General features: G+C 44.0%; 1 protein-coding gene across 2 annotated transcripts in view; it reads left to right on the forward strand.

Moving 5' to 3' along the window:
• Positions 1-25,136, forward strand: part of tbck (TBC1 domain containing kinase) — a 192,132-nt gene that overhangs the window by 106,886 nt on the left and 60,110 nt on the right. For both annotated transcript variants that reach the window (XM_080195333.1, XM_080195341.1), the window contains exon 23: positions 9,807-9,982. In XM_080195333.1, coding sequence (XP_080051459.1) covers positions 9,807-9,982 — 176 coding nt within the window. The remainder of the gene's footprint in view (positions 1-9,806; positions 9,983-25,136) is intronic.

The raw sequence follows: 25,136 nt of genomic DNA on the forward strand, positions 1-25,136 counted from the left end.
CCAGCATTAGAATGGTGAGCCTGGGAATTGCCTGGTTTGACGGTGAGAAACAAATTGTTTGAAGCTGAGACAGAGAAGGGCACTTTTCTAGAAATGGAAGAATCTGATCTTTGTGATGGGTGAAAAGCTCAGCTCAGAGTCAAATGAATGAGAAAAATGACCAACAAGTCTGTTTTGGTGATGATGGTTGACGGATCAGTGCCAGCCAGAACACCGTCTAAGTATTGCCGTGGACTCCTTTAGCTGGGTAAAAAGTCTGACAACACCAGGTTTTAGTCCAACTGATTTATTTGAAAGTAAACGCACAAGCTTTCGGGTTAGTCCCTTCGTCAGGTGATTCACCTGACGAAGGGACTAACCCGAAAGCTTGTGCGTTTACTATCAAATAAATCGGTTGGACTAAAACCTGGTGTTGTCAGACTTTTTACTGTGTTTACCCCAGTCCAACGCCGGCACATCCACATCATAACTCCTTTAGCTGACCAGACCATCAGGGACCTTGGTTTAATACCTCATGTGAAAGGTAGCACCTCTTGACAATACAGAGTACCCCCAGGTCTGCACACTTGCACTGGTGTCACAGAAAACTAGCATGCAGGTATAGCCAATAATAAAGCAAATGGAATGTAGGCATTAGCTAAAGGAATAGAATATAAAGGTAAGGAAGTATTATTGTAACTATACAAGGCATTGGTGAGGCCACACCTGGAGTATCGTGCTCCGTTTTGGCCCCCTTATATGAGGAAAGACGTAGTGAAATTGGAGGCAGTTCAGGGGAGGATAACTAGATTGATTGTAAAGATGAGGATTTTGTTGTATGAAGAGAGATTGAACAGTTTAGGCCTATACTCTCTGGAATTTAGAAGAATGAGGGGGAGATCAAATTGAGATAATCAAGATGATAAAAGATATGGATAAAGTTGACGTGGAGCAGATGCTTCTGCTGGTGGGACATTCTAGGATGAGAGGTCATAGTCTTAGGATAAGGTGTAGCAAATTTAAAGCAGAGTTGAGGAGAAATTATACCAGATTGTGAATCTGAGGAACGCGCTACCCCAAAGTGTGGTGGTTGAGAGTAAATTTAAGGAGTTACAGGTTTTTAATTGATAATAGATTGAAAGGTTATGGGGAGAAGGCAGGAAAATGGGGATGAGGAGCATATCAGTCATGATCGAATGGCAAAGCGGACTCGATGGGCCGAATGGCCTGATTCTGCTCCTATATCTTATGAACTTATGATGGGCCAGTCTAAGTTGTACGCTCATGGCCTAGTTGGGGATTTGAACTTACGACCATCGCAACACAGAAGCAGAGTGGAGAACAAGGGTGATACGAAATTTGTGCTTTTAAAATCCAAATTTTATCTGAATTCTATTTTTTCACATGCACAGACCCATTAAAACAAACACTGGATAGGGGTTTGAACTTATGACCATCTTGACGCAGAGGCAAGAATGCTCATGGCTCCTGTCTGCTCATGTTTTATGTCAGACAGTACAGGTCGAGTGCCTTGGGACCAAGCCCCTGCCAGATTTCAGAACTTGCCGATTTCTTTTGGGGAGTGAAATCAGAACTGTTCAGTTTGGTGCGTTGAGCATACATGAAAACTGCATGATATGATTGCAAAATACTTCAGGTTAATGTCCATGTCTCTTGCTGTTATTAATTCACTTCTTAAGCATGGAATTTAATAATGCTTTCATGCTTCCCCCACTAACCTATATCAGTGCACCCTGTTTAAGATGAGAAAAGATCAATCAAATTGCAATGTTGTTAAAAATGGTTGTAACTGAAAACTATTTCTGTTTCTTTTTGTATTCCTGCAAGATTGTATAATCTTCTTTAATAGCTTTCTTTGAACTGACTTGGGCCAGCTGCAAGACGGTAACTAGTGCCCAAGAAACTTGAAGGCTTTCAGGAATCCAGTGCAGTGTTTGAATTTATGCCCATTGGCTTCAATTTGGGTGGTCTTAATGACATCAAACCTCAATACTGTGGCAAGAATAGACATGTGTCCTGATTGCAAGTACAGTACATAGCTAAATATGCTACCTCATTGGATTCTTTTGTTCTTCCTGGGTGAATTTAACTGTCTCTGCCACACCTCCAACTACCCAGTTTGAGATACTGTACTTGTATCAGCTTAGGAAAGGAACTTGTGAAGTTAGAAATGTGTTTGGTGTGATTGTAGCCACACCGGGACATCGGTGCTTGTTTTAATGTGTCTATAAAAGAGAAAAAAACTGTTGTGCAATGTTCGCTGTCTTGCTTGCATCGCGGACATATTATTATCAAATGTGAAAATTTGTTTGAGCGTGGAGAATTGCAGCTGGGTCATGTCCTTATCTCTCCTGAAGGTAGATTAAGGTAACCTGCATCGCCAATGCAATAGTATCAACACAGCTTTTAATCCCTGCTTCGGGCTACCGTTGGATGCTTAGGTGAATGTTCTAGTTCCTTTTAAAGACAAGGACAGCCTGCAAGATCAAGATCAAGATTCAAACAAAGGAAGCAATTTCTTCTTTCATACATCTTTCAAAAACACAGTTTCTGTCTGAAATTTCCTCATTAACACTCTAGTACACCAGCAGATCTGTGGATATGGTAGGTTGTTTGTTTGTTTATTTATTAGTCACAAGTAGGGCTTAGATTAACACTGCAATGAAGTTACTGTGAAGTTTCCCTAGTCGCCACAGTCTGGCACCTGTCCAGGTCAATGCACCTAACCAGCACGTCTTTCAGAATGTGGGAGGAAACCCACGCAGTCACAGGGAGAACGTGCAGACTCCACATAGACGATGCCCCAAGCCTGGGATCGAACCCAGGTCCCTGGCACCGAGGCAGCGGTACTTGTCACCGAGCCACCCCATAGTTATATAGTTGTATAGTTAAAGTTCCAGTTTCATTGTACAACTTTTATCTTTCACTTTAAAAACACTGATAGGAATCAGCACAGCCACCCAGTTCACCACCCAATGTGGAACGGAGCCCAATAGACAAGGAAGATCCCGGATATTATGGTGAATTAGCCTTCAAATTGGGACACTGCAATTGCTTACACTGCCTCTGGGTGAAGGTGGGGGGTAACCTAAATCTGTTGAGATTCCTGTTTGTGATTGCTACGCATTAATCCCAACTGGAAATTGGTTGTGTGCAGGATCGATCCCAGACGTGAATAGCCCGCAAGCACTCACTATCCGAGACAATGCAAGCAGAAGAGCCTTCAGGGCACAGTAACAGAGAATGGCTGGAGTCAGGCAACTGTATCTCAGGATCAGGGGAGAAAATCCAGGGAAAGAAGGAAGAACATTAGTAATGAGTTTCCAAATAATTAAAATAATCCAGCAACGTTCACTTGATTTATTGAGCTTATGGGATAAAAGAAACATACTGGCACACACTCAGACTTCTGCTCAAAAGTGAGTTTATTTGCAGTCCACCTGGCCTTACTGAGTTTAGTGTAATTCTTTCTTTTCATCATTTCAATTCAATCAACGCAGTGGCACATTCGAATTCCTCATCTTAATGTAAGTGTGAGGAATGAAGCAGCAGTTTGTCTTCTGTGTGGATTGTTCATGTGAATGGGGAGCTGCTAGAGAGGTGTGCAGTGGTGGTGTTGTAGAGGAGAAAAGACAGGACAGGGGGACTCTCTACGAGAATAGTTTTGATGGGGCGGCACAGTGGTTAGCACTGCTGTCTCACAGTGCCAGGGACTTGGGTTCAATTCCGGTCTTGGTTGACTGTGTGCAGTTTGCAAGTTCTCCCCGTGTCTGCGTGGATTTCCTCTAGGTGCTCCAGTTTCCTCCCACGGTCCGAAAGTCATGCTGCTTACGTGCAAAAGCCATGCTAATTGGCCCCTTAGAGTCACAAAGAAGCGTAGCTTAGAAATATATGGGGTTACGGGAATAGGGCAGGGGAGAGGACTTAGGTAAGATACTCACTCAGTGTTGGTGCGGACTCGAAGGGATGAATAGCCTCCTCTATGCTGTAGGGATTCCACGAAAAACAAAATTTTGTTCAGGTTTATGACTCTGAGCTTACTAATAGCATTGCTCCTGTCTGATTTAAGTCCATCATAGAGCCACTTCAGCAATTGTTTGGATAGAACATAGAACATTACAGCGCAGAACAGGCCCTTCGGCCCACGATGTTGCGCCGACCAGTTACAAAACAATGACCCACTAACCTAAACCAATCCCTTCTCGTCCATAAACCTATCCACGGATCTCTTAAACGCCCCCAAACTAGGCGCATTTACAACTGCAGCAGGCAGGGCATTCCAATCCCTCACCACCCTCTGGGTAAAGAACCTACCCCTGACATCCGTCCTATAACTACCACCCCTTAATTTAAAGCCATGCCCCCTCGTGCTAGATTTCTCCATCAGAGGAAAAAGGCTATTACTATCCACCCTATCTAAACCTCTAATCATCTTATATGTTTCAATAAGATCCCCTCTTAGCCGCCTTCTTTCCAGCGAAAACAACCCCAAATCCCTCAGCTTCTCCTCATAGGACCTCCCCTCCATACCAGGCAACATCCTGGTAAACCTCCTCTGCACCCTCTCCAAAGCCTCCACATCCTTCCTATAATGTGGGGACCAGAACTGCACACAGTACTCCAAGTGCGGCCGCACCAGAGTTGTGTACAGTTGCAACATGACGCTGCGACTCCTAAATTCAATCCCCCTACCAATAAACGCCAAGACACCGTATGCCTTCTTAACAACCTTATCTACTTGACTCCCAACTTTCAGGGATCTATGTACACATACACCTAGATCCCTCTGCTCATCCACACTATTCAAAGTCCTCCCGTTAGCCCTATACTCGACACATCTGTTATTCCTACCAAAGTGAATTACCTCACACTTCTCCGCATTAAACTCCATCCGCCACCTCTCAGCCCAGCTCTGCAACCTGTCTAAGTCTTCCTGCAAACTATGACACCCTTCATCACTATCTACCACACCTCCGACTTTGGTGTCATCAGCAAACTTACTAATCCACCCAACTATACCCTCATCCAGATCATTAATAAAAATTACAAACAGCAGTGGCCCCAAAACAGATCCCTGAGGCACACCACTCGAAACCAAACTCCATGATGAATATTTACCATCAACCACCACCCTCTGTCTCCTATCCGCTAGCCAATTCCTGATCCAATTCCCTAGATCACCCCCAATCCCATACATCTGCATTTTCTGCAGAAGCCTACCATGGTGAACCTTATCAAACGCCTTACTAAAATCCATATACACCACGTCCACTGCCTTACCCCCATCCACCTCTTTGGTCACTTTCTCAAAAAACTCAATAAGGTTAGTAAGGCACGACCTACCTGCCACAAAACCATGCTGACTATCTCCAATCAATTCTTTACTCTCCAAATAACTATAAATCCTATCCCGAATAATTTTTTCTAAAACCTTGCCCACAACAGAAGTGAGACTCACCGGTCTATAATTCCCGGGGAAGTCTCTGTTCCCCTTCTTAAACAATGGGACAACATTCGCTAACCTCCAATCTTCCGGTACTATACCAGAGGCCAACGACGACCTGAAGATCAGAGCCAGAGGCTCTGCAATCACTTCTCTTGCCTCCCAGAGAATCCTGGGGTAAATCCCATCCGGACCAGGGGACTTATCTATTTTCAGACCCTCCAGAATATCTAGCACATCCTCCTTATCAACTGCAACACTGTCAATTCTACTCCCCTGCAATCCAGTGTCCTCCTCAGCTATATCCATGTCCCCTTGCGTGAACACCGAAGAGAAATATTGGTTCAATGCCTCTCCAATCTCCTCCGGTTCCACACATAACTTCCCTCTGCTGTCTATAACTGGCCCTGTCTATAACTGGCCCTGTTCCCTTCTTAGCCAAATCGATGTGTCTAATAACATATAGAACATTACAGCGCAGTACAGGCCCTTCGGCCCTCGATGTTGCGCCGACCAGTGGAACCAATCTAATGACCCTCTTAACCTAAACTATTCCAATGTTATCCATATGCCTATCCACTGACCATTTGAACGCCCTTAAAGTTGGCAAGTCCACAACTGCTGCAGGCAGGGCATTCCACGCCCTTACTACCCTCTGAATAAAGAACCTACCTCTGACATCCGTCCTATAACTACCACCCCTTAATTTAAAGCTATGTCCCCTTGTGTTAGCCATCACCATCCGAGAAAATATAGACCTTCTTGATACGGGTGGCACAGTGGTTAACGCTGCTCCCTCACAGCATCAGGGACCCAGGTTCGATTTTGGCCTTCTGTGTGGACTGTGCATGTTCTCCCCGTGTCTGCGTGGGTTTCCTCCCACAGTCTGAAAGATGTGCGAGATGGGTGCATTGGCCATGCGAAATTCTCCCCGACTGTACCGGAACAGGCACCGGACTGTAGTGACTGGGGGCTTTTCACAGTAACTTCATTGCAGTGTTAATGTAAGCCTACTAATAAATAAACATCACTTTAATTTTACTTTAAATGGCCTCCCCCTGCACTGTTGTAGGATTCTATGGTACTATGATAGTTAATCGTATTTTTTACACAGAAGTCAGAGTGTGATAATGCAATTTACCATATTCATTTAATTTTGTCTTGACAAACATTTATTAGAAACTAGCTTTATCAGTATTGAGGTACAGGAGTGGCGAGAGCAACATAATAGCACCTTTAGTTCTCTCCTGGTGTGGCTTCCTGCCAATGTCTGTCATTTTGCGAAAATGGCACAGCAATGTGTTGTGCACGCCTGCTGCCTGAAGGATGGTCCCAAAAAAATGACTAGTGCTATTTCACCCAGAGCAGAAATTCCTTTGTACGATAATTCATGTCTCTCTCACTTGTGGATACATGATGTGTCTGCTTTTATTTCGCTATTCATCCTCATTATGGTTGCACTGCTCCGAGGGATTGGTAAACCACATGTTTTTGTCATGACAACCTATTTATTTATCCTCAGTTTTTTTTAATTTTAAAAATAATTCCTTACATATCTGAAATTTTTAACAAAAGTTTGTTTGAGAGCCAAGCTATACATCTTCAATCATTAATTTAGTTTGATTTGCGAAATAAAAATGAAGTTCCGGATATGATCAGGTCTTTCCACTTGTTGCACCTTCTGTGGTTATCATGTGGACAAGGCAAATCGGTACTTTCGTAAGATTTTCAGCAGTTCTGTGGGAAACTCCCCTCCCCTCGCTCGTCGGTCCGTCAGTCGCACCTAACTGGCACACCTGTGGACAGTGGGAGGAAACCCACACTGGCGCAGGGACAACCTGCAGGCTCCACACAGGCAGTCATCCAAGCCACAAATCAAACCCAGGTCCCTGGAACTGTGAGGCAGCAAGGCTAGCCACTGTGGCACCCTGCCACCTGTTGTCAGTGCTTCATCCTCAAATGTTCTCTTGATGCTTTTTGTTAGTTGTGGGTTGCCTTCTGCTGTCAGGGACAGGGTGAGGGAGGCCGTCCGAATTTTACCTCAGAATGGGAATCAAAACTATGCTGTTGGTGTTATTGTTAACCACACGCTAGCCAATTAGTCGAATGAGCCATCTAATACTTGTGGGACGCTACCCTTTTGAATTTGAAACATATGAAAGATGTAGGGTTGCACATAGCAAAGCAAAAACTGGATGAAGAATAATTATTTTGTGGTCTTTCTGAGGAACTTTCATCAAGTTAGAGGCCACAAATTACGAATAACTCGTTTGTGACTACTTGTAAAGATCATATGAGGTCACGGCGTGAGAAGTCAGTCCTTTAATTCTGCAATGCTTTTTCTTTCAAACAAAGGGGCTGATTTGAATGAGGTGTTCAAAATCACAAAGGCATGAGGTAGAGTTTAGATTTTTGCAGGGGTGTGCCTCAGGGAGAGGTATGCTGTGTGAGAAGCATCAAGTGAATGCTCAGGAATTCACTGGAAGAAAGCCGTTTCCTATTTCAAGTGAGATGACTCTGTGTCAACTAGTGGCAATCCTTCACTGGTTTGTGTACCTGTAAAGATATTACCGGGGTGAAGGAATCACGGGAATTGGAATTGTCGTTTTGTTTCTGTATTGAGATCTTTCCCATGTTTTTGTCAGGTGGGAGATAGTTATCAAAATAAAAAAAATGAACTACTTTATTCTTTGTATTCAAAGTTTTTCAGAACTCCTGTGAATTTGTTTAATAGCTTTTCTCCATACTTTCTACAAATAAGAGTTATAATCTATGAAGCGAGGTTTTTCTCTGGAATCTGACTTCTCTGGTATTAACAGCAGCTGGGATCACAGCGCAGTATTTTATTTGAGTTGATAGTATTCATTCAATTATGAAAATGCTTGATACATTTTGCTTGCCTTAGTTGAAGAGTCCCAGTACATGCTGGTGTTAAGGATTTAGAACTCTTGTGTTTTTATTAAAGAATGAAAGAACTTGCATTTTCACAGCTCCTGCTATGACCTCAGGCCTCCCAAAGCAATTTACAGCTAGAAGTACCTTTGAAGTGTAACCAACATTCAAGTTTAGGAAAAGCAGCAGCAATTTGGACACAGCATGGCCCAGTATACAACAATGTGATAACTGACTAGGTCATCTGTTATGGTATTATTTGAGGAATAAGAATTAACCAGAGTGATTCCTCTGTTCCTTGATATTGTGCTGTGGGATTTGAGAAGGCAGACACGGCCTTTGATGTCTCAATGGAAAGATGACGCCTCTAACACTTGCAGCACTTCCTCAGTTTTGGATTTTTATGCTCAAGTCTCCGCAGAGGGACTTGAACATGAAACTTCCTGACTCAACCGCAGGAGCGCTACCAATTGAGCCAAGGTTTTGGCAGGGATGTTTTAAATGGATACACACAGCCCATTCATTACCTGCTGTCTTCTCATGAATGAAATTCTGCATGATATGTTGGCATCAGCAGTACCCCTGTGTTTGCCATTAGATTAGCGTGCATGTTGGGACTTGTTCCCTTTCTCACTGATCTTCCGAATGCTCACTCCAGGTGCCGAGATATTTCAGTTTGTTCTCTGACGGTCAGCACGTTTCGGAAAGTTATTTGCTTGCAACACATCACACGATTTGGTAACACAAATGCAAAGATTTGTCAGGAGGCTGTGACAAATGCGCAGAGTAGTTTAGCACTTAGCATAGTTCCTTACGAGGTGCTTTACACTTAAAATAGTTCAGCATAAAGCAGATTTTTAAATTGCAAACTTAACAGCTTCAGTCTGTTAATTTGAAATGTGAATTGATGGTTACTGCTTTAAATCAGGACAGTGGGCAAGTTGCAATGACTGATGAGAAATATACATTGAACATGTTTATCACTACTCAGAATGTATCCTTGACAAAAGGCAGAGGTACATGTGCGCAGTGAACTGGGAGAGGTGAATGGTATGATTTGCCTGTATATTGCGCAAGAAATAATACTTTCACTGTCTGCTGATACATGAGACAAATCAAAAATTGGTGACATACACTTTTTTGTTCTCTATGTCATCTGTTGTTTGGTGTCTCACTAAGAGCTCTTGGAGGCTTGTTATAGTTGATCATAAACCATTTATTGGTGACACGTAACTCTATCTCCAAGGTACACCCTGTATGGGCGTTGTCTCTATGCTGGCTGCTTCACACACTGTCTACCATCATATGGCTCTCTAGATTGCTATCATGGATTCCATGTCCTCTCGTGTCCATTAATCCTTACTCTGTCCAAACCCCCCTTACTACTACAGGTTGTCCTAACTGACAGGGTTTGAATGGCTTGGCTAATGCGTTCATTGTTACCCAACTGACATATTTGTTTGGTTTTCAGAAATCGACATTGAGCGTTGTGTTCGAGAGTCTATCAATCTTTTCTGCTGGACGCCTAAAAGTGCCACTTACAGACAGCACGCTCAACCTCCTAAGCCTGCATCTGATAGTAATGGAGTGCCTCGATCATCATCCTACTATTCTGCAGACTATCAGGATGTGCCCAAGACTGATCTCGTGAGTAGTCACGGAATGTCATTTCCAGTGGATAACCCTATGGGTGCAGTGGTTAGGTGTCAACTTAAAAACCTGGGGTCAATTTCCAGCCTCTGCATCAGGAGGCAAGTCTTCCCTCTCTCAGTGAAGTGGCAAGCATGCATCTTGTGTGCATTGCGTATTTTTTGGTATATAACTTATTTTTATTGAAGGCTGTGACAAATGCAGAGGGTAGTTTAGCTCTTGACACAGATTGTGCAAGGTGCTTACGTTTAAAACTGTTTCGCATAATTTTTAAATCCAAAGTTAGCAGCTTCTACGTGCAGCTTGAGTCGATGATTCCTGCTTTGATTCAGAACAGTGGGCAAGTTGCAGTGTTTAACAGCAACACGTTGTACATTTTTTATCACTATTCAGAATATACCCTTAAGTAGCCAGACTTAAAGTAGAAGGACTTCCTGATAGAAGTCCACAAGATTATGAGGGGCACGGACAAAGTGGAGAGTCGGAAGTTTTTTTTTATTCGTTTGTATCACTGGCTGGCCAGCATTTATTGTCCATCCCTAGTTAGAACATAAGAACTCGGAGCAGGAGTAGGCCATCTGGCCCCTCATGGCTGATCTTTTTGTGGACTTGGCTCCACTTACCTGCTCACTCACCATAACCAATTCCTTTACTGTTCAAAACTGTATCTATTTTTGTCTTAAAAAGGATTGTTAAGAGAGCAGTTGAGAGTCAACCACATTGCTGTGGCTGTGGAGTCATGTGTAGGCCAGACCAGATAAGGACTGCAGATTTCCTTCCCTAAAGGGACATTAGTGAATCAGATTGGTTTTTCCGGCAACGATTTCACGGTCATCAGTGGATTCTTATTTCCAGATTTTTCAAATATTGGATTCAAATTCCACCATCTGTCATGGTGAGATTTGAACCCGGGTCCCCAGAACATTAGCTGAGTTTCTGAATTAATAGACTAGCGATAATACCACTAGGCCATCACCTCTCCCCATTTTTCCCAGGGTGGAAGAGTCAATTACTAGGGGACGTAGATTTAAGGTGCAAGGGGCAAGGTTTAAAGGAGATGCACAGGGCAGGTTTTTTTACACAGAAGGTGGTGGGTGCCTGGAACTCACTGCTGAGGGAGGTGGTGAAAGCAGATACTATAGTGACTTTTGAGGGGCGTCTTGACAAATACATGAATAGTATGAGAATAGAGGGATATGATCCCCGGAAGGGTAGAGGGTTTTAATTCACGGGCAGCATGGAGGGCCGAAGGGCCTGTTCTTGTGCTGTATTTTTCTTTGTTCTGTGTCGTTTTTTCTTTAACTTAATATAATTCATAGATCAGAACCTTCCTATCAATATCCTGCACATATATGCAACTTTTTTCTCTCTCCTGTTCCTTTCTCCTGTTTAAATGAACAAATCCACTCATAGTCGAATCAACTGTCTGACGGAGAATCTGTTTTAACTTAGCTCGCAATTGTTTCTGGTATTTCGGTCAGCTTTTTGGTATCATTGGTTCAGCTAGGGAAATGTTTCCCTGGAGGCATTGATACCAATTGAATACTAATTAACTAATGGAATGGGTCTTATGAGTTTTTAGATATTCAATATTGTCATGCATTGAGATAGAAGACTGTAATGCAGAAGCAAGTTATATGGCTCACATGGCTGTTCTAGCTCTGTATCGGAGTGGTGCAAAACTAATCCTCACTGCCCCACCATTCCCTTATAACTCTATATGGAACCATGGAAAAGAAAACTAAACACCTTTGCATTTATGCAGGCAAATGAGAGCAGGAGGATGCCTTTCAGCCCCTCCTTCTGGCATTCAGTTAGATCATGTCTGATCTTCATTTGAACTCCATCTACCCACCTTGGTTCTGCGACCCTTATTAATCTCGCCAAACAAAAATCTGTCAGTCTCAGTTTTGAACTAATCCCTGCAGTTATTTAGTGGAATGAGGTCCAAAATTTCATGACCTTGAGTCTGAAGAAGTGCTTCTTGATGCGACCCACCCCTGACCAACCTGGCTTTAATGTTAAAGTTACACACCCTTGTACAGGTCTTGCCCACCAGAGGAAAGCCCTCCATCTATCCTGTCAATTGTTTCAATCATTTTATATGAACAGCTCAAATAGATCATCCCTTAATCTTCAGCATTCAGTGGAATACTAGCCCCATTGTCTTCCATAATCTCAGAATGTCTCACACTCTGTACTTTTGAACTGAAGTCACTAATGAAATAGAAGGATGATAAAAGGGAGAGTTTTGTCAAAGTGGGATCAGTGAATCACTACAATGCAGAAGGAGACCATTCGACCCATCGAGTCTGCACCTACCCTCTCTGACTAGTCTCTCTCATGCCTGATCTCCCTAAACCTCATGTATTGGGACACAAAGGGGCAATTTAGCATGGCTAATCCACCTTTTGGAGTGTGGAGGAAACCCATGGGGAGAACGTGCAAACTCCACACAGACAATGACCCGTGGCCAAAATTGAACCCAGATCCCTGGCGCAGTAGGGCAGCAGTTCTAACTGTTGTGTCACTGTTCTGCCCACTTGAAAACACCTTACCTTCTGAATGAGCACAAAAAGACACATTTAGTGAATCAAAGTCACTGCAGTGACAATCAAAATTGCCCTCATAGTCGCAATAAAAAAAATGTAAACCATAGTTTCAGGCATTGCTTTTCACAAGCTTTCTCCAGTAGATTTGAGAGAAATTTTCAGTGCATACAATTACAGAAACTGCAATTATCTTAAAATTACCAAATGGAAGGGGAAGAAACATAGTAGACAGGAGCAGGAGGAGGCAATTTAGCCCTTCGAGCCTGCTTTGCCATTCACCACAATCATGGCTGATCATCCAGCTCAATTGCCTAATCCTGCTTTCTCCCCGTAACCTTTGATCCCGTTCGGTCCAAGTGCTAAATCTAACCGCCTCTTGAATATGTTCAATATTTTGGCATCAACTACTTCCTGTGGTAATGAATTCCACAGCCTCACCACTCTTTGGGTGAAGACATGACTCCTCATCTCTGTCCTAAATGGTCTACCCCAAATCCTCAGACTGTGACCCCCTGGGTCTGGACACCCCCACCATCAGGAACATCCTCTCTGCATCTACCCTGTCTAATCCTATTAAAATTTTATAAGCCTTTGTGAGATCCCCCCATCATTTATCTGAACTCTTGTGAAAAGAATCCTAACTTCGTCAATCTCTCCTCATACATCCCTGGAATCAGTCTGGTAAATTTTCGTTGCACCCCCTAGAGAAATTGCTCAGTCTTGATTGCACTATCTAAACTCTTGCACAGTGGTCTGTTAGGATTGTTCCTTTCTCTTTAGATCTGGAAGTGTTATAATTTCTCCCACCCCTCCCCTCCCACTTGACCGCAACCCAAGGTAATAAAGGTAGTGGAACGTTTAAGTCAGGTGGAACCTCTGTTGATGATTTCTGTAGCAATCCCATTTTTGCTATATCTAACTGCCTCTTGAATATGTTCAATGTTTTGGCATCAACTACAGATTCCTTAGAATCACCCAGCGCAGAAAAAGGCCATTTGGCCAAGAGTATCTGTGATAGCTCTTTGAAAGAGCTGTTCCTCTGTCTCACTCCCCTGCTATGTAAATTTGATGTAAAGTTAATCATCTCTCTATCTGATGCAATATTTAGTTTCTTTGCATGGATGTTCTGTTATTAAATGCATCGTTTTCTATCCATCCATCGCTTGAGGCAAGCACATTTCTTCATGATCCAATTTCTCTTTACCTATTGAATGGGGCAGGATAGGAAATCCAGCAGCTTTGTTGTCTCTGGATACACGACCTTTCTGGTATTAGGGTTGCACGATTGATTTCAAAACAATCCGTCAAGATTGCATTTAGAAAGAAAAACAAACCCCTGTTTCAACACGAGAATCCGATGCTTTTCTTCGTGCGCCACCAAAGACACCGGAGCTTTTTTAAAACAGTATCATGATCGCTTCTTCAGGTCCTTCGTTCATTCGCAGGATGCAGTCAGCGCTGGCAAGGCATTTATTACTGATCTCTTGTTTCCCTTGAGAAGGCGATGTTGAGCTGTCTTCTTAACAACTGTCTGGTTTGCTAGTCCACCTCAGAGAGGAGTTGAGAGTCGGCCACATTTCTGTGGGTTTGGAATCACACACAGGCCAGGCTGAGTAAGGATAGCCACAGGGATAGAAAGTGAATTATATCCTTACCCGGTCACATTACTGATATTAGCTTTTTAGTCCAGACCTACCTACTTCAATGAATTTAAATTTCTCAGCCATCCTGGTGGGATTTGAGTTCCTGGCCAGGATCTTTAAGATGGCAAGTTTCCCAACGCCTCATCTGAAGAGCTGATTGGGTTGAGACTGCCAACTCCCACCCTCCAATGAGCAGGAGGGACTTCTGCCCTCGCTTGGGAGCAAGCCCTGCCTTAAGAGTGCTGTCAGTCAGTTAAATCAGCCAGCAGCTCCTTTAGACCCTGCAGAACCAGCCACAGCAGTGAACAGGACTCCAGATTCCAAAAAAAGGTGAGTTTTGAGGGTCTCAAACTGGAGATAGTAGGGGAGACCTGGAAGGGGAACAGTTGTGAATTGGGATATCTGGAGAGAGGGTGGGGGTAGGAGTAAGGGAAGGAGGAAGGTCCTTAAGGTGGGAGTGTCCAGAGTTGAAAAGGGGCTTTTAATGGATGCTACTTTAGTCTGTAATTCATGAACACCATTGCTGTTTATCGGTCTATATACTTCTCAGTATACCTACAACCTTTGGGGAGATGGTGTCATCGTGGTAACATCACTGGATTAGTAATCCAGATTCCCAGACTAATGATTATGAGTTCAAGTCCCACTGTGGCAGCAGATACAATTTAAGTTCAATTAATAGACCTGGAATATCAAACTGATCTCAATAACGGTGACTGTGAACTGATCGTTGATTGTTGTAAAAACCCATCTGATTCACTAACGTCCTTCAGGAAATCTGCTGCCCTTAACTGGTCTGGCCGAAATGCAACTCCAGACCTATATCAATGTGGTTAAAACCCTCAACTGCCCTCTGAATTGGCTTAGCAAGCCACTCAGTTCAAGGGCAACTGGGGACGGGCAACAAATGCTGGCCTAGTCAGTAATGTCAACATTCCCATGAAAGAGTAAGTAAATAGACAAGGTCGTACTTCTGCTTCCCTTCAAAGAATACCTACAGAGCAGAAGGAGACCATTCAGCCTATTGAGTCTGCACCGACAACAATCTCACCCAGTAACCCCATGTATTTACCATGTAATCCCCTGATACTAAAGGACAATTTAGCATAGCCAATCAACCTAAACTGCACATCTTTGATCACAGTTTCTTAATTATGTAAGAAGTCTCACAACACGAGGTTAAAGTCCAATAGGTTCACTTGGAATCATGAGCTTTCAGAGCGCTGCTCCTTCATCAGGTGGGCAGAGCTCCAAAAGCTTGTGATTCCAAATAAAATTGCCGGACTTTAACCTGGCATTGTGAGACTTCTGACTGTGCTCAGCCCAGTCCAACGCCGACATCTCCACTTCATGACTTAATTATGTGTCACTACATCATAGTTTCATTAGTAGCTCCATCAGTATCAGGTTGTCCTTTCATACATTCGCTTTTCCACACTGCTCTACCACTGGCCATTGCTACTGGGACAGTGCTGTAGTGTTTCAAATGTTCAGTTATGGGTAGGCCTTTGCATTACACAGAACAATATGAAGAGTAGGTAAATTTCATCGCCGCAAGCAGTGTGGATAAAATTCCTGTCATTAGTACAACTTGAACAGAAGAAAATGTTGTTTTTTTTCCCCGGAATTTTTAATGGTGTTCTTGTTCTATCAAAGTCGGCCATCCATTCCCCCACATTGTCCATGTTAAGCTGTGGAAAAATGCTTTACATTAACAATCTGCTTGGATTTCCTCCAGGTGCTCCGGTTTCCTCCTACACTCCAAAGATGTGTAGATTAGGTGCGTAGACCATGCTAAATTGACCCTTAGTGGCAGGAGAATCCCCAGATTATGAGTATGAAGATAGTATCATAGAATCCCTAGTAGGGGAAATACATGGAGTTACGGGGATAAGGCCTGGGTGGGATTGGTGTCGGTGTAGGTTCGACGGGCCAAACGGTCTCTTCCTGCACTCTTAATAAAACTTTTACTAGAAAGTATCTCGAGGCGGTGGAGCATTGCTTGGTCAACTGGCTACAAGCTTCAGATCTACATTCCCAGCTGCTGCAGTCTCTGCTTTCTCCTGCTTCTACCCTTTCTCGTGATCAGGGTTGTATATTTATAGTTCATAGTGCAGAAGGAAGCCATTCGGCCCATCAAGTCTGTACCAACAACAATCCCACCCAGCCCCTATCCCCATAACCCCATGTATTTATCCTACTAGGGATTCTATCTTCATACTCATACTTTGGGAATATTGGGAGAAAGATTCCCGGGATGTTTATCAGACTGATGAATGCTGCTTCTGTGGCCAACAAGCCCTGGAGTTGATCTCGAACCTGGAGCTTCAGGTCCAGCGGTATGGATGCTGCCACAGGGCCTCCCAGCATAAAGAACCTTGCCTCTTGTATGTTGCAGAAGAGTCCTGTGATCAAACGGCATTTTCGTTTAGCTTTCATTGAAGATATTGGGGGCGATTCTCCTAAAAAAAAAAATTCCAAGTGTCGAACTCACGTAAAAACTGGAGTAAACCCCACACTTTTTTTTTCATCAGGGGTTTCAAAATGAATCTCCCACACTCTCTGCGCTGCAGAGTGCACTAGAGTGAATCATGCTAAAAATCAGTGGGCAAGGCCTATTCCCACTGGAGAGACCGGCAGCATAACGCTGAGCAGCCTACTGTGCGTGCACCCGTCTGTCAGCCGAGATCGATGCATACGCAGTGGCCCCCATCTGCAGGCCTCCCGATTGCTGGCCAACCCCGCGAACCCAGATCACTAGCCCCCCAAAACATACCTGGGCCAGTGGTGACACCTGTCTCAATGCCCCCCCCCCCCCCCCCCCCCCCCCAATACCACCTCAATGCCTCCCCCATCCCACCCCAACCCAATGGCCAGCCCGGTCGCTGACCTCCCTCCCTTTTTCACTCAGCCTGAGTGCAGAGTGGCAGCGGGACCCCCACCCCCATCTATCGCCTCCAGGGGCCCCACCCCCATGGCACTACCCAATGGGCAATTCCAAAGTGCCCTCTGAGCATTGGCACTTTTCCTCTTGGGCATTGCCAGTGTACCCATGCCCCCAGGGCACCACCCCGGCACCTGACCCTCTGGGGGGGCCTCAATTGCCCTGTCTTCACTCCAGCAGGGTCGGGCCACCAGCACCCCACAAGTGGGGAGCTACACTAAACCCGTCTGGAGTGAACCACTCCTGGCCTATTTGGGAGAGAGGCTGGCGGTCCCAGAGACCTCAGTCCCAGGCCCGCTAATGATATTGAAATTATTTTTTGGATTAGAATTTGAATAGATTTTGAGGTTCCACACCGATTTCTGTCTGGCGTGGAGTTGACGGCACCCGAAACACGCTGAGGCTGTGGCATCCAACAGGGAGCTCACAGAACAGCCTCCACTCGAGTCTCCCGGCCCACTGCATTACAAAAGCAGCGCAGTGGGATGGGAGAATCTCCCCCATCATCTGCAAAGCCGAGGTGTTGGTGTGCATTTTGGTTCATTTTCAGTATGAGCATGTCGCAGTTCTGTACAGCAGAGTAGACATCATGGAAGGTTCTGGATTTGATCAAGCTGCTGGTTTATTTATGTTTTGTTCTTCAGCCCCTCCCCGCCAGGTTGTTCTACCCAAGGGACCTGAGCTCACTTGTATTGCTAACCTCTCCGTGCCACTTCGGATGTGTCAGGATAAATATGCTTCTCTTTGGATATGGTGTTAAATTGAATTGTTGCTTTCCTGTCCTGGAGGTTGATAAAGATCTTACACCAAGCGTAGTGGTAATCGCAATACTCTGACATGTTATCCCCAGGGGAAAAACTTCACTCCCTTAATCTGGCCACAAGCCTGTCAGGTTTCGTTCGTTTTGATTAAAATGAAATAAAATCTTGACCTGTCTCTTTGCGTCTCATGTTTTTAAAAATAAACACAGCTCTTTACATTTGAATACGTGAGCTGACTGACCAGAGAATCTACTGAGGTTCTTTGTCTCAATGGGAAAGATAATAATGTGGGCGTAAGCTGGCTCTTAAACTGAACGACTGACTAAGCGCAGCACAAAATCTCCCTGACAGCCTCTCCCCAGCAACCTCTATGCACCCCCGCCTCCAGTGAAGCTAAATAATCCACACAATACTCTTAACGGTGGTGTTATTAAGGTTCTAGGTAGGCTTCTCATTACCACTGATATTTTACACATTGTGCCCCTTGTAATAAAATGTAGAATTCTATTAGCTTTTAATATGGCCATGTCAACATGAGGTGCAACATTCCATGTCCTGTAAGCGGCACCCCCAAATCCCTCTCTTGTTCCAAATCGCTGACTCTACTGGTGCATTATTAGTGCTGTTACTTTGATTTAATTAAATGTACCCCATGACAGCTTTCAGATAATTGTGAACGCAGTTCTGCTGAAGTTTTGCAAAGCCTCGGTGAGACCACACATGGAATGCTGCGACTGAGTGATTCTTGGCACCACACTTTGGGAAAGTGGGACGTGGGGCTGGTGTAGTGTAGCATAGATGCACTGGAGTGATGACCTTGACTCGGAAGGTTAAATTATGAGAAGAGATTATGCAAAGTAGGGTTGCATTCCCCGTAATTCAGAAGGTTTAAGAGCTGATTTGATAAACTCTTTCAAGACATTAAGGCAAATGAATAGGGGAGAGGGAACTAATTCACTGGTTGGGAGAGTCTAAGAGGATGGGTACGGTCAAAAAGTTAGAGTTAGATCTTTCAGGAATGAAATCAGGAAATGCTTAGAATCATAGAACCCCTGTAGTGCCAAAGGGGGCCATTCGGCTGATCGAGTCTGCGCTGATTACAATCCCACCCAGGCCCTATCCCCATAACGCACGTCCATTTATCTTATCTAGTCCGCCTGACACTAAGAGACAATTTAGCATGGCCAATCCGCCTAACTCAAATGAATAATGTTAGAGTCTGCACATTCTCCTCGTGTCTGTGTGGGTTTCCTCCGGGTACTCCGGTTTCCACAGTCTGAGAGTTATGCTGATTAGGTGCAATGACCATGCTAAATTCCCCCTCAGTGTACCCTAGCAGAGACCAGAGTGGGCAACTAGGGGATTTTCGCAGTAATTTCATTGCAGTGTTAATGTAAGCCTATTTCTGACACTAATAAATAAATTTTAAAATTTAACCTAAAAAGTCTGAAACTCTTCCACAAATGGCAATTGATGCTACATTACTTATTAATTTAAAATTTCAAATCAATAGCTCCTTCCACCCATTATGCCATATGCCTTAATCATCTCTAATAATCTCCCTTTTAGTAGCTTGTCCAGAACTTTACAAAAACATGTTAGGCCAAAAACAGTACATTTCCCCAGCTACCATGACATAAGTAATACAGTGGGAGGTGGTACATGGTGCCAGTATTTTGGGGTTCCAGTCCATTGCTGCATCCCATATTGGCTGGATGTTTATAGTCTGTGATTGCTATGCTTTGTAAAGTTGGATTTGCTATTTTATTGCTACATCAGAAGGTGAAGTGTGTTCCCAATTAAACCAAGCTGAGGGTTTTTTTTCCAAGAGGCTTTAAAGGCTCAAGCGTTCTCATGTATTTTTCTAAGTGACTTACAAATGAATACCTACATCTCAGCTAACATCCCACTCTTAAAAAGTAAAGTAACAGTTGTCCAATCTTTCACTGACACCAGCTGCATTTATGCTGGCTGTGAACAGAAATAGATTTAATAGCTGGCACTCGTGGGAAAATGCACCACAAACTTGGAGCAACTTAATGAATCCAAAAATGCAAGAAATCTTTTGGTCAAAGTATTTTCATTTATTGTTTCCCTCCATTGTAAAGACTGAAGGATTTAATTTGCATCAAGTACTGAATATAATTTGCAATCCTTTGTTCTTCCTCAGTTTTCTTAATCTTTCCCAAGAGATGTGCCCATCAAAAGGAAGAGTGGAGACATAGAATCCTACAATGCAGAAGGAGGCCATTCGGCTCATCAAGTCTGCAATGACCACAATCCCACCAGGCCCTACCCCCATAACTCCATGCATTTACCCTAGCTAGTCCCCCAACACTAAGGGGCAATTTAACATGACCAATCCACCTAACCTGCGCATCTTTGGACTGTGGGAGGAAATCGGAGCATCGGGAGGACATGCAAACTCCACACAGACTGTGACCCGAGGCTGGAATTGAACCTGGGTCCTTGGAGCTGTGAAGCAGCACTACTAATCACTGTGTCACCGTGCCGCCCTGACGAGAAGTCCAAATTCGGAGCAGGAGTAGGCCATTCAGCCCCTCAAGCCTGCTCTGAAATGTTTCAAATGTCCCCAAGTGTTCCATTGACCACCATATAGAAGGAGGGGAGTATGGGTGATCTCACCTTCCAGGGAAGTGTAAATTGCCCAGCATTCTGGATTGGGGGGGGGTGGCGTTGCTGGTCTTGTCTTGCATGGGAGTGGTCTCACCTTGAAGTGAAAGGGATGAGTGCGATCTCACCTTCCTGTGTTAGGAATGGTGGTGATCTTGTCTTGTACAGGGGCTGGATCTGCATTCCACGAATGCCCTCACCTTCTGAGCAGTGACTGTCTGACCTCCTGAGGAGAAAGTCTCACCTTGAAAGATGGGTGTGCACATGCCCCTTGCCAGACTGCATTTCAGATGGCTGTATCCCAGAGTTGCATTGCCTAATATCAGTCGAGACACGCTTGAACGAAAGCAAGGTTTGTCTCATAAGGTTAAAACCAACTACATTGCTGGCCCTCCTGTAAACGGTAGAATCTAACTTCATGGGAACTTTCAACTTTAGACAGTTTGCCACCAAGTGAAATGTCACATCACTCCTTCTCTTCGAAAGATGGCTTTTTGGGATCAAGTTCCTTACAGTGCCTTGCTTGTAATTAACACGGTCGATGCATTTTGGTGAAAATACTTAATATGTGCTGTTATGATGTTGCCTTAGAGAATAATACTGATCAAGTTATCAGGTTGCATGCAGTTTTTTTTAGAAAAGGGCTTATGTCTCTGGTTCATGTTGAAATCAGAAAACCCGTCTTCGACAGTGTGTGTTATGTTTTCCGTCAGCGCTCTGGTTGCAGCTCAGAGTGACGCTCTGGGTCTCGTGCATTGTTGCTTTGATCTATTTTGGTGTGCAGGCAGGCGAGTAATCTACAGTTAGATTGTTGGCTGGTCACATTGAAAGCCATGTTTTAGGCAGATGTGGAGTTTTTTCATTCTCCGCTTTCACTACAGGTAGAGAGTTTATTTGAATCATGTGTACCTGTTTGTACACGAGACACTTCAAAACCCTTGACAGTCTTGACGGGAAGCAGAGTTTGGGAGATGTTACTGGTGTTAATTTTGGAGCCGTGCAGGAAACCGTATCCTTTAACTGCTGCACTGTGCCGTTAAGTGTACCAGGATGAATTAACCAGACCGTATATCATTTAGCACTTATCAAGTGTTTCATATTAGGACAAAAGGGAGTCTCATTGCCCTCACTGGGGTGCATATGGCTCGATGTCTCGTTAAAACACCAGCATGTGTCGGATACTTTTCACAATTATCTTGTTAAGCAGGCATCCTTGTGGTTTTGAGAAGTCTTAAGGAATTTCCGTCCTCAGGACTTGACAAAAGAGCTACTCCAGCCTGTTCTGCAACAGGTGCTGCAAGTTTGTCCGACATGGCCACTTCTTCATAACATTCCCATTCTTCAAGACACATTTCTGCCCCACGTTTTACAAAGTATTACAAAATCAGAATGTTTGATGCGTTTTAATTTGGAACTCGATGCAGATTCTACAAACTTATTTTTAAGACTTATTTTAAATGTTTACAGCACGTTATGGCCTTCCGCCTCTGTGGCGACAGTAACAGATGTGAACAATAAATCTCTTTTCTCATGAATATAAAGGAGTCTTTATATCAAAGATAGTATCATGGTACAAATAGATTTTTTTCATTTAGAATCCTTGCAGTGCAGAAGGAGGCCATTTGGCCCATCGAGTCTGCACCAACCACAATCCCACACAGCCTCTATCCCAATAACCCCATGCATTTACCCTAGTTAGTCCCCATGACACTAAGGGACAATTCAGCATGGCCAATTCCCCTTAATCAGCACATCTTTAGACTATGGAAGGAAACCCGAGCATCTGGAGGAAATTCACGCAGACACAAGGAGAATGTGCAAACTCCACACAGACAGTGACCCAAACCAGGAATTGAACCCAGGTCCCTGGCACCAAGAGGCAGCAGCGCTAACCACTGTGCCATCTGGTGGTTGTTGTTTTCAACCCCAGGCCAAATAAACCTAAGAGTCTTCAGAAACCCAGTATCTATGTGACTTTTCACTGTAAGATACCACGAGCCAGTGGGCTAATTAGCTCATTAACATTGTGTGACTTATGGAATGTATTTGTTTAATTGAAAGCCTAACCACAATGATATTCCCTTCAGTTAGTGAGTGATATGCTGGCTGAGATCCTACTTGGTGATACTTTTTTAATTCAGCATTTTTTTTTGAAAAACAAGTGCCCAATGTTAAGGCTAATTCTGCCTCTTTCCTCATAATGTCGTTCTGGTAGGTCAGTTTTTTGGATCAGTTTTCCTCAACCACTCATGAACCGCTAGATGATAGCAAATTGTTGGTCAAATCTGAATCTGTAATGCTATCTAATTTGTAATTTCTCATGTACTCTGTATTGTGCCAGGGCTTAAGTAAGCAGTTAGCATTCCATACAAAAATGTTTCCTTTCCCATCTCTCCTCTGGTTTGCTTTGCCAGTTATTGCTAAATCTGGTTAGCAACCTGTCTGCAATTGGAAACTTACTTCCACTGAGTTCCTCTGGCTCCATGCAGACTGATGGGCAGCGAAGCTTTGCCTCTAGCCCAGGTCCATTGTGATTTATTTCGCTGCAGCCCAGGTGATGTCCCACTCTTGAACATGCTCCTTAAACGAGGTCTGGACTGTGGAGGCTGGTCACAGATGACTGAAGGCGAGGAGTAATCGTTGAGCTGCCAAAATAAAGGGAGCCCCAGCAACTGCAACATCTGGAGGGACACGACACTGCCGTCAGTAGCTGGCAAGGTCTTTGGCACAGTGCTCCTCAACAGATTGAAAGCAGAAATAGGCAGCACCCTTTGTGAAGAAATGGCAGGTTTCCAGGTGGCAGAACACGCAAAGAGCTGATCCACGCACTCAGGAACATCGTAGAGCGGAACTTGGAGTATCAGAGGTCAATTCAAGAAGGGTTTCACTCTGGTTCATCACAAGCCATCTGAAAAGTCTTAGACAGCGACTGCAGCTGCAGTGTCAACACCCCGGGCACCACAGACTCACCCAACAATGCCACAGGAATATAACATGGCTGCATACTCCACTTCTTTTTCTCTTGGTTTTATCGTGAGGAAGGTGATAGTGGGTACAGATTTTGGTATCACATGCCAACACCATCAGTAGTTGAACCTGGATTTCACAGACAACATCGACTTGCTAGCCGGAAAATCGGGCATGATCAAACACATGACCAGCTTTGAAAGGAGCCATGCCAAGGTTTGTTTATGCATCGTTTACAAGAAGACCAAGACATTTACAACTGGACAGCAGCGCATCCCACCCATCACCATCAGATAGCAGAACATAGAGGATGTCAACCACTGCCCCTACCTAGGAAGCAACATCTCTAGGGAGGGTGATGTGGATAGAGATCAGCGGCCGCACAAAAATCAGCAAAGCAGCATTAGACTTCCAGCAGCTCCACACAGCCTGGCCGTCCAGTACCATCAAGGTGGCCGTGAAGCTGCATCACTACATATCCATCGACGGCAGTCTATGCCAGAGTGACATGGAACAGAACACCAAAGGTGTCTCATAATTTCAACACTTACACTCACGTTGTCTATGTGAGACCCTGGGTTTCACATGGTGAGATAAGGTCACCAATAAAAAGTGCTACAGAAAACTGAACAGAAGTATCTTGCGGGGACAACATAACAGAGAGAGGACTGGGACTGATTGGACATGAGTTTTGCCTCCCTTATGCACACGTTGCCATTGTCTATGCTACTACGACTGTGGCAGATGGAAAAAGATGGGACCAGCCAAATAAGACCTGGCGAGGCACAACTGGAAACTATTTCCTCTTCATTTACTCCTAAAACCTTTCCATAATTTTGAAAACTTCCATTAGACTGCCACTTAATCTTCTCAGTTCTAAGAATAACAATCCCATCCTCTCCATATAAACTGAAGGTTCTCCTATCTAGTACAATTCCAGTACATCTTGCCTATACTCTCTCAAAAGGCTTTAACATCCTTCCTAAAGGGCTAGATGGCCTACTCCTGCTCCTATTTCTTATGTTCTTATGTTCTTATGTAAAGTGTGGAGCCCAGAACTGACCACCATACTCAGCTGGCACCTGATTAGTATAATCTATCTCACCTCCCAAACAGCCTGCTTGCCCTCTTCTTGCTGTCATTATCAACTTTTTTTTTGTTTCAAAACATTAACATTTCTACCAATTTGGCACAAGAAAAATGAGATTTCAGATATCAATGGGCATAGAAGGTAGGAGCAGAGGAGGCCATTTGGCTCTTCGAGTCTGCTCCTCCGTTCATCACGATCATGGCTGATCGACAAAGGTATCGTCAAAGTTTACTTGTGATTGGTTTTAGTTGCACATCTGTAATCAGCAGCATCGGTGCGTGCAAGGTCAAGAAAGAGTAAACTTGCATTTGTACAGCATCTTGGTGACATTTGGATGCCCAAACTACTTGAATGGACAATGAAGCATTTTTTGAGGTGTTGTAATGTTGGAAACAGGGCGGCCACTTGCACTTAGCAAAGTCCCACAACTAGCAATGGGAGGTAATGTCATTTAATGATGTTGGAGGGATTAATGTTGGCCAAATCACAAGGGAGAATTCTCTCCTCTTATGTGAATAGTGCCACAGGACTGTTTATACTCATCCGAGAGATTTTATCCT

Source organism: Carcharhinus amblyrhynchos, chromosome 1 (assembly GCF_965287045.1).
Source record: "Carcharhinus amblyrhynchos chromosome 1, sCarAmb.v2.hapA, whole genome shotgun sequence".
Classification (NCBI taxonomy): Eukaryota; Metazoa; Chordata; class Chondrichthyes; order Carcharhiniformes; family Carcharhinidae; genus Carcharhinus; species Carcharhinus amblyrhynchos.